The sequence below is a fragment of the Cynoglossus semilaevis genome, chromosome 15 (assembly GCF_000523025.1).
Source record: "Cynoglossus semilaevis isolate Cse_v1.0 chromosome 15, Cse_v1.0, whole genome shotgun sequence".
Taxonomy (NCBI): domain Eukaryota; kingdom Metazoa; phylum Chordata; class Actinopteri; order Pleuronectiformes; family Cynoglossidae; genus Cynoglossus; species Cynoglossus semilaevis.
The window spans coordinates 17,101,648-17,111,036 of record NC_024321.1 but is presented as its reverse complement, the minus strand read 5'-3'; the positions used below and the strand labels follow the sequence as shown (position 1 = coordinate 17,111,036).

The following is a 9,389-nucleotide window of genomic DNA, read 5'->3' as shown; positions in this document are numbered from 1 at the left end:
GTGGTGACCGGCCCGGTCGTGACCGGCTCCGGCGTGAACGCCTCCGTCTTCCTGTCCCGGCCACGGAGCTGATCCACAGACTTCCTGGGTTTGTTGTCACACGGGCACGACCACGACCACGTGTTGCTCGGTAACACAATCTCTCCTGCTCCAACCAGCCCCTAACAGGGGTCACAGGTCACACTTCCTGTTTCCTGTCTCAGCCGGGTCATCACAGGGTCTCCTCGCCAGGGTCAGGGACCTGTTTGGTTCCTCTCCTCTGCCTTTTGTTTGGGGGCAGCAGAGCTCAGGGCGGGGGTTTGGCAGTCGTCTCCGCTCCCTAACTTTATCATGACCTCACTTCCTGCCACCTCCACACACACTCCTGCGGTAGGTTGGCACTCAGTTTGACGACTCAAAGCTCCTTCACTTAACGTTCATTTCTGAAAAGGAAGCAGGAGTGAAGACAGTAAACAGTCCCCGCTGTAAGGACGTCCTCGCGGGGACGTCCTCCGCTCCTGTAGCTCGTTGTGCTCGTCTTGTCGTCTCTAACCAGAGCAGACTCCGACAGTGCGACTGCTGTTTATCATTTCATTTCATTCCTAACAGGTTTTTCCTGGTTTGATAAATTCCAGAGAAGCTGGAGTAAGATTTAAAAAGTCGTTCGCTCACTTGAACAAACGACAGTGAACTGTAAAAACCTGAGCCTCTGCAGACGGAGCGTTCGACCGAGACGGTGGTGACGGCGGACAAACAGGCCGTCAGTAATTGGTTTTGAATGTGGAGTGAGCTCAGAAAATAAAACCAGTGGCTGTGACATCAGAGGGTTGTTAGGTCGAGTCCCGACCTGACACCTGTGGTGTAAGGCTTCTGTGATGTTTCCATCACAGAATTCGGCAGGATGACCTTTGACACCAGGTCACAAACTGCTTCTTAGTCTGGACGAAGGACTGGAATCCAAGTTTTCAGTTTTTTTCAGGAAAAAAAAAAACAAATAATCAGAAGGTTCTAGATCCAGACCTGTTCACACAGTCATCGGTCAGGAATGTGTCTTAGGTCAACACTCACCGAAAGACAGAGAGACAGAGAGAGAGAGAGAGAGAGACGTGAATGATGAAAAAGTTGTGCAGGAGTCAGTGCTGGTTCTGGATGTGAGAACGTCAGACTGAGTGAAAACACGTTTCTTCCTCCAACTGTGGTTTATTTAATCTGCTGTTTCAACTGTGTGTAGGCGGAGGGTTTGTTTTGTTTTTTCTTCCTAGAAGTTATTGTAAGGTTTAAAAGATTATCTACCAGCGGAGCAGAGTCAGCGCCAAAGACATCCGTTCATGTTCCAGTCCAGTCAGAGAGGTGGAGTTTACACACAGACCTGCACCCCCCCCTCAATCTACCCCCATTCTACCCCCCCTCCTGCACTTCCACGACTCTCCGTTCCAACTAGAGTTAGGATCAGGAAATGAATCTCTCAGCATTAAGTGTCTGAGGTTTGGCTCCTGCTGCGTGACATACTTCACTGTAGACAGATACAGGAAAACTCTACAGGGAGAGAGAGAGAGAGAGAGAGGACCATCCCAGTCCTTCCTCTCTTTGGACTTTTTTTTTTTCCGAGTCAAGGACTCAGGGTGGGTCTGCAGGAACACGCTGTGGCTCCAACCCTGCTCCGTCCGTCGGAGCAGCTCTCTCTGTGACTCACTCCTTGTCATTTTCTCATGTCTCTCTCTCTCTCTCTCTCTCTTCCCTCGCTCCGACGTTCCTCCCATGCTCCATACTCCAACTTCTTCCCACCCTGCGGCCTCTTGTTAGGGCCTCCTCGTCTGCAGCCCGGACACAGACGCAGCAGCTCAGAGTGCATGTGAGGATTAGGAGCAGGGAAAGTCAATTTCCTTCACTTATAAAAGGAAAACAGACGACGCTGATAAATCAGAGTTGGACAGGGTTTTTTTTTCTGTTAGCGCTCTGACCTGTGATGTCTGTGAGAAACATCTTCTCGACCGTGGAGCAAACGTTTGGTTTCACAGGAGCCGACGACAAACTGTTTAAGTTTAAAAAAAAAAAAACATGAAGCAGTTTGGTCTCTGTGTTCAAACCAAAGTGAAGGCTGAGTGAAGAATAAGAACGCTCGTCTTATTTTCCCAGATCATCAATCTTTACTCCGATGATTAACTCTCCCACTTCGCTGCTGTGGAAACTCAGCATCACTGATGAACGTCAGCCGAGGGGGGAAAAACTCGGACAACGGGACGATCAAGGACGTAGTCGGAATATCCTACGCATTTTACTTTTAGCATGATGTGCAGGAATCTGGCGATGTGATACGTGTCACGAATCACGATAGAATCACGCCGCCCCCCTTGACTCAGGGACGGCGATACGATAAACTGTAGTCAAAGTGTCATCAGAGTAAAGACTCTGTTTTCCTGGATCTACATCTGTAATGGATAGGGGGGCAGGGGGTCAAGATGTTTCAAAGTCACTTTTTTTTTCTTTTTTGGTCCTGTTTTATTTCCCCCTGAAAACACCCTCAAAATGGACCAGTACCCATTGGCTAACATGCAGTTAAAGAAGTGAGCTGACCCCTCATCCTTCCCTCGCCCCTCTGGTTGAGCCCAATGAACTGTAAGCAGGGAGCTAAATACGCTTGAGCAACTGCTCAACTAATTTTAATTGTTCATCATTCTTCGGCGACAGCAGAGAAAGAGAAAAGAAGAGTTCCCTCGTGTCGATGAAAAGTTTGATCGGTCAACCTCACGGCTGTGAACATCTGACGTTACTTCAACTCCACGACAGACGGATCAGCTGTCAGTCGGGTTTCCGTCGTCACGAGGGTCGTTTCGCTTCAACTGCTTCAGTCGAAGTCGTTAACTGTGTTCCTCGGACGGTTTTTATTCTTACAGTAACAGAACCACATGTGATCTGAACCACCGCGGTGTTTATTGGTCGGTCGCACATCAACACGTCTCTCCGGTCTTTTCTCTGGTAGGTCGTCGTCTGACTCGGCTGAAAACAGCTGCTCTTCTGACTCGACCTGAGATCAATATCCCGACCAATCACGGGCTGAGCAGCAGAAAAATAAAAGAAAAAGACGAGCCCAGGGTGAAGACAGACGTTTCAGTCTGTGTTGACATGATGTCATCAGTGATGTCACTCAGCCTGAAGTCCTTGAAAGAAGCGGGCCTGTTGTTCCGAGGGGTGTGGTGGCTGCTGGGAAAACAAAGTTTTATGGAACGTTCTGTAGATCAGATCTGGAGACAAGATCTGTGGAGACCTCGGCAGAAACATTCAGAGCAGCTGGTTATGTCTGGACCCAGTCGCTGTGGAGACAAGTCCTGGGCAAAGAAAGGAAGAAACAACAACACACACACTCACACACACACTCACACACACCCTGATCCCAATCTCTTTCTGAGTCAAACGTGTGGAACTTTGTTCTTTCTAAACTCCAGTCCGGTCGTTGTCCTCACAGACTGACTGTCTTGGTCTCAGTCAGGTCGCTCTGGCACGACCTGGGGCCGCTGACCTGAGGTTGAGTCTCCACTAAAAGGTGCTTCAGGAAAAACAAAAATCAGACAACAAATACAGAAACCTCACTCCAGAACCGTGTGAGTCGGGGTTTGGATGAAGGTGATGTCCTTAAACGCACCATGAAGTTCTCAGCTCATCATCAGTTTTAATTCATGGTCCATTTTGGCTTTGAAGCATTATTATACAGCAACTAAACTGTTTTTTTTTAAGCTCTCGTGGGCCACACAAATTGACTCACCGGGCTGCATTTGGACCACAGGCCTTGAGTTTGACATGTGATTCCTTTTGGGCTTAATTGATTTTTGACAGCCCTAAAAAAGTCCAGGTTCCTGTTTTTATTTTTTCTTCCTCTTCTTCCCGTTCTCCCCGGGGACTCGTCATCAAATCTCTGTCCCTGTCGTTCTGAGTCAAAGCCAAGTGTGACCAAGAGGTCGTCAACTGTCACTGCAGGTCAACCAGAGGCCGCTCCCCGGGGCTCGGTAGCAGCTGTGGTGTCAGAGTTGACCCCGTGTGGAGTTCATGTGGCGTGGGAGGCCGGGACGGAGCGGCGGTTTCTGCGTCTCTGTCTGTCTGTCTGTCTGGGCCGGGCCGCACACATGTTTGGGCTCTGTGTGCAGCCCATGTTTCCTCGGCGTGACTCGTGCTTTTGTGTTAGACGGAGGTGAACCCTGTGGGCTGCACTGATTACATGTCGTGTGTGTCCTGCCGTCTCTCCCTCCGGGACGGCCTGCGATGCAACTCTGAAAAACCCAGAGGAGAGAGAGAGAGAGAGCGATGGGAATAGGAAGAGCGGCCAGAATTTCTCTCTTAATAAGAAACATACGCAGCGTTTCTTCAAGAGAAAAAAAAGAAGAAGAAGAAGAAAAAAAAACTCCTCTTCTTTGTTTCCTCCCTGCTTCCTTCTGCTCCGGCTTTTTTTAATTGGAGAAGATTCCAGCCTACAGCCTCCTGAGGTTTTTTTTTTTTTTTTTCCTCCTGTGGTAAATGCGGAGGCTCCTGCTGGATCACGCCGCCGCGGCTCAGCCGTGGCAGAAGCTCAGTCACTTTCAACGCAAGCTCACATCCTACCCCTCCCTGTTACCACAGCTGTGGCAGAGGCAGGCAAATTGTATCTGCCTTCATCTGAATCTATTTATAGTCAGTTTGTGTTCCTTTTTCTTTGATCCACTAGGGGGCTTTGGTTCCAAAATGTACTGTAATGTGTTGTCAGTAGTTTTGTAGTAGCACCGACCTACCACTAGTCATCTGGTGTTAATGAGTAAAACCAGTTCAGACCGGTCTCAGCAGCTGTGACCAGTTTCATCATCGTCTTTGTCCAGATTTTTATTTAACCCTAAAATATGATGCGTTTTTTTTTTTTTTTTTTTTTTTTTTTTAAATCAGAGCAAAAAAACGTCACGTTTTCAACCAAACTGGAACAGAAAGCTGTTCCCATGAGACTGGAGCTCATCAACAGGTTCAACGCCTCAGGCCATATTTGCTGCCAAACTGTGCAGCAAAAAGAACAAGACGATATAAAAACAATGATTTAATTAATGAAATAAAATTTAAAAAATACCAAACAGTCGTCAGATAATCTGTCTATTGTTTCAAATTTTTTTAAAATATTATTATTATTTTTATTATTATTATTTTAATTGTTAACATGTTGATTCTCCACGTGTTACTTGGTCAGAGTCAGTCTGACTCCGAGGACAGTGAAACCGTTTTCCTGGACTCCATTTTCCTCCTCTTCTTCTTCCACTTGTCTTTGTTTGCCTTTTAATTGCTCCGCGAGGCGCTTTTTTTTCCCCCCTCTCTCCCGAAGTACGACTGTGTTGCCAGGAAACGGGCTGAGAGGAAGAATTTGTTGGACTCCAGTAAATCTCAGGAGGAAAACGCAGACAAACACGGTTGAGTCTTCAACATCAGAGTTAAGTCCATTTAAGTTCCATTCATCACAGACGGGGGGCAGTCTCCCAGCGACTGCTGTTACTTTTTAATGTGGCACCTGAGGCCTCTGCTCTGTCAGCAGGTGGCGCTTTGTTGACAGGTTGCTGTGGGTCAGTGATGTCATCAGTTCTGTGTCTGTGTTTATGAAGTCATCGTCCATGTAAGGCCTGAGGGCTGGAGGATGAACGGGTGTTTGTCCTGTAGCCGTGTGTGTGTGTCAGTGTGTGTCAGTGTGTGTGTGTTCCCTCTGTAAACTTTAGAGTTCATGTCACTCGTCAAATCCCGGCGGACTGGTCTGTATATGCAGCACAGACCACAGTTGTTTGTCCCAGGACTGACGTCACTCTGAGATTCACTCCATTTTTTTTTTTTTTTTAACCTCTGCTGTCGTTCTCCCACAAACATCTGATCGTCTGATCCCGGGCAGATGTCAGCGCCGACCTGAGACCCCGGGCCCAGATGAAGCTCATATCCTGCCACAGACACAAACACAAAAATGTGCGCTGGTGGAAGCAGAGAGGAAGTACATTTACAAGAAAAAGAAAAAGACCTGCTCCGGGGCAGGCGTCTGGAATTCAGTCTGTCTGTTACAGTACCTGTTGTGGGTCTGGATCTGGTCTGGATCTGGTCTGGGTCACAGGTTCTGTCTGTATGGATCCAGCTGAACGATGGTCGTTGATGTTCTGGAATAGTTTTTGTTGTTGTTGAAATGTTTTTTTATCATTTTCTTCTCAATCCGAGGCAGGGTCTCAGCTGTCCCTGGGTGAGGGTGAGGGCGGGGGTGAGGACGGGGCTGAGGGTGGTGGGGTCGCAGCCCGGACAGTTCTCCAGTCCGTCATATAGATACAACAACCATTCACACTCATCATTCACACCTTCGTTTAGAGTGAATTCTCAGCCTGAGGAGGAACCTGGAGAACCCAGAGAGAGGATAGAACCTATGATGTTCTTGCTGATGTTCTACGAGAACCTTTGAACATTTAATTATATCATTATGTTTATATTCATTCCTACATTTTTTCCCTCGTTCCACATTATTTATATATATTTATATTTTTGTGACTTTTTTATCTGTGCTTGTAGAAATTGTCCAATGTGTGGCCTGGGGTCCAATCCTGGCACTCGGTCATGTTTTGAATTAATTACATGCAGTCTTAGGTCAAATGAAGTGACATTCAAACTTCAACACGTACATGTCACGCACTAAATACATGGACGAGATTATCTTTATCTCTTAATCTGCTCTTAATCTGTCAAAAATATTTGGGATTCTTTCTTCTTCTGCTGTGAAGTTCACACCTACAGACGATCATCAACAACAACGTCGTCACTGTCTTCAACCATAAAGTTTTTTATTTCATTTTGATCTGTTTTGAATTGTCGGTCGGGAAGATGTCTGAGATTCTTGGTCTTCACTCATTGGCTGATTCGTTCACCGCACTTCAGCTCCATAAACTGTGGTATGTGGTGTGTTACACAACACGACACGACACGACACAACACGACACACCATGAGCTTCTCTTAATCACTGGAGGAAATATTGGAAGTCAAACCAGAGTCGGGATTCTTCCCTGATTAATATCAACTCCAGATACGACTGACGTGAAACGTCTTTGAAGAAGAACACGTAGTTTGGAACCAGCTAAGCTAATCTTCAGTCAGGGACGTTAATTGCGTACGATATTCCTCAAAATTGAACAGTGTTTTGTAACAGATGCTTCTTTAAAATCTGCCTTTAGCCCAAATAGTGGCCCGCGGGGCGCATGCGGTCCAGATTTAACCTCAGAGCGGTCCAGTTCAAATAGTGGCCCGCGGGGCGCATGAGGTCCAGATTTAACCTCAGAGCGGTCCAGTCCAATCCGTCGTCCAGTCCAGTCCGTCGTCCAGTCCAGTCCAGTTAAGAGATATTCTCCATGTATTACTTGTAACACAGAAATAATAACGTAACAGTGACAAAAATCCTCAGTTTGCATAAAACGACAATTTTCTTTTTGCCGACGACTCCAGGCTTTAAGACACTCCAATTTTTGTCAGTTTTTCTGGAATTAACTCCTGTTTATTATCCACAGAAAATGATTTATGCTTTAATGTTTTTATTTTATTAATTTTCTTATTGTGGGAGGAGTCAGAACATCTGCACAGAACTCAAACAGGAACTCAGGTTTTATTGGTGTTTTTTCACAATTAAACCTTTTTGGTCTGGTGTGTGTTGACAGTATGGGGGGGGGGGGGCGGGGGGGGGGTGAAGTGCTATTGTTACACTATTATTTCACCTCTGACATCAAACTGGCTGGAACCTGCTCTGCTGCCTCATATTGTGTGTCTAACTTTAGCTGTTGTTGTTTTACGTGTTATTATTATGACATCCTGAAACAGCCGCCGCGGCTGTTGCTGTTTGCCAGTAACAACACCGTCGCACCAGTCTGCTCACCCCAGCGTTTCCTCCTCCACCAGTAAATTACATGGAGCCGCAGCCACAGCTCTTTGAATGAATCACATTTAAGGTAAAAATAACAAAACTGGCGGAGATAACGAAGCAGCGTTCCTGCCCCGTGATTATAATTAGACTCTGGTCAAAACGCAGCTCCTTTAAATCCCAGGAATTTCCCCTCGTACCGTTGTAATCACACAGGACTCAGTCCAACCAGGAGACGGCCCTTATTTATTTTCACAGCTCTGCTGGACCATTAATGCGCACCGGCGCATTCCGGCCACAGGGTGATTCACTCGTTGTGTTCCAGCGTGTCATTGCCTTTAATCACTTCCTGTTTGTCCCGCAGTTGCTGCGGCTGGTGACGCTGTCCGAAAAGCGCTGGAGAGCCCGGGCCCGCGAAGCCGATGGGCGGAGTGACGACGTGGAAGGGTTCCACAGCGGGGACTGTGACGACGAGGACGAGTGCACCGGGGTCTCCGGGCTGGGGCCCCCACCCAGACGCAAACGGTTACGGGTGTTTTCAGGTGGGTCGCACGCTCGCCGTCGTCTGACCGGCGTTCCTTTAACTTTGAAAACGTCTCCTTACTTTGATTTTCAGAGGTGTTTAAACAGAACAAAATACAATTAAACTTAAACTCCTAACTTTAACCTTTGACCTATAAGAAGCTAATGACCAGAGACCTGTAAACACACTAATCCAGTGTTTTCCAATCTTGGGGTCGCAACCCCATGTGGGGTCGCCTGGAATTCAAATGGGGTCATCCATGGTTTTTTTTTAAAAATACTGATAATCACAATCACGGTCATGATCACATGACAAATGCAGAAGTGACAGTTTCTTAAAAAATATTTATGATGCCAAAACTGGGGTCACAAGCTGCAAAAAAAAAGGTTGGGAACCACAGGTTTGATCACACAATAATCCAATCTACCAGGAATGAAAGACAATGAACCAGTCATGATCTACGTCTTGTTTAAAGCGATGCTAACAGGCTGATTTAGTGATGGTCTTTATGAGGCTGTAAAAGTCCAGGCCCGTGTCCATAACCACACTTGATCCTTGAGTTCAAGCCTGGAGTTTTTTTTTTTTTTCAAGGGACTAAAAACAAAGACTTTCTGTCTTTTCTGGTGTTGAACCGGAGGAAAATGTGAAGTGGAGCCGTGGACTTCTGTCCAACCTGATTCTTCTTCTTCTTCTTCTACGACCAAACCCAGTCAGTAGGTGGAGCAGGGAGGTGTTTACACCACTGCAGTACATGTTGACACCACCATGACACTATGCTGCGGGCGACGTGAGACTTCCTCAGGTAGCCGCTTCACCTCGACCTCTTAAACCTCTCCGTGTCAGTTGAGGCCGAAGGAACGACGAACAAATGAAGCCGCAAACAGTCGGGAGAAAAGAAACCAAACAGAATCAGGGGAGAGAAAACAGACGAGTGGGTTTGATCGCTGACACAAAGTCAGTGCAGCTGAGCAAACATCACACTGGGAGTTGTCCCGCTGCTGCTGCTGCTGCTGCTG

At 47.0% G+C, this 9,389-nt stretch overlaps 1 protein-coding gene across 1 annotated transcript in view; it reads left to right on the top strand.

Annotated features, from left to right (window-relative positions):
• gpc3 (glypican 3) overlaps positions 1 to 9,389 on the top strand; it is a 91,610-nt gene that overhangs the window by 69,760 nt on the left and 12,461 nt on the right. Inside the window, 1 exon segment of the mRNA XM_025063177.1 lies at positions 8,215 to 8,392. Coding sequence (XP_024918945.1) covers positions 8,215 to 8,392 — 178 coding nt within the window.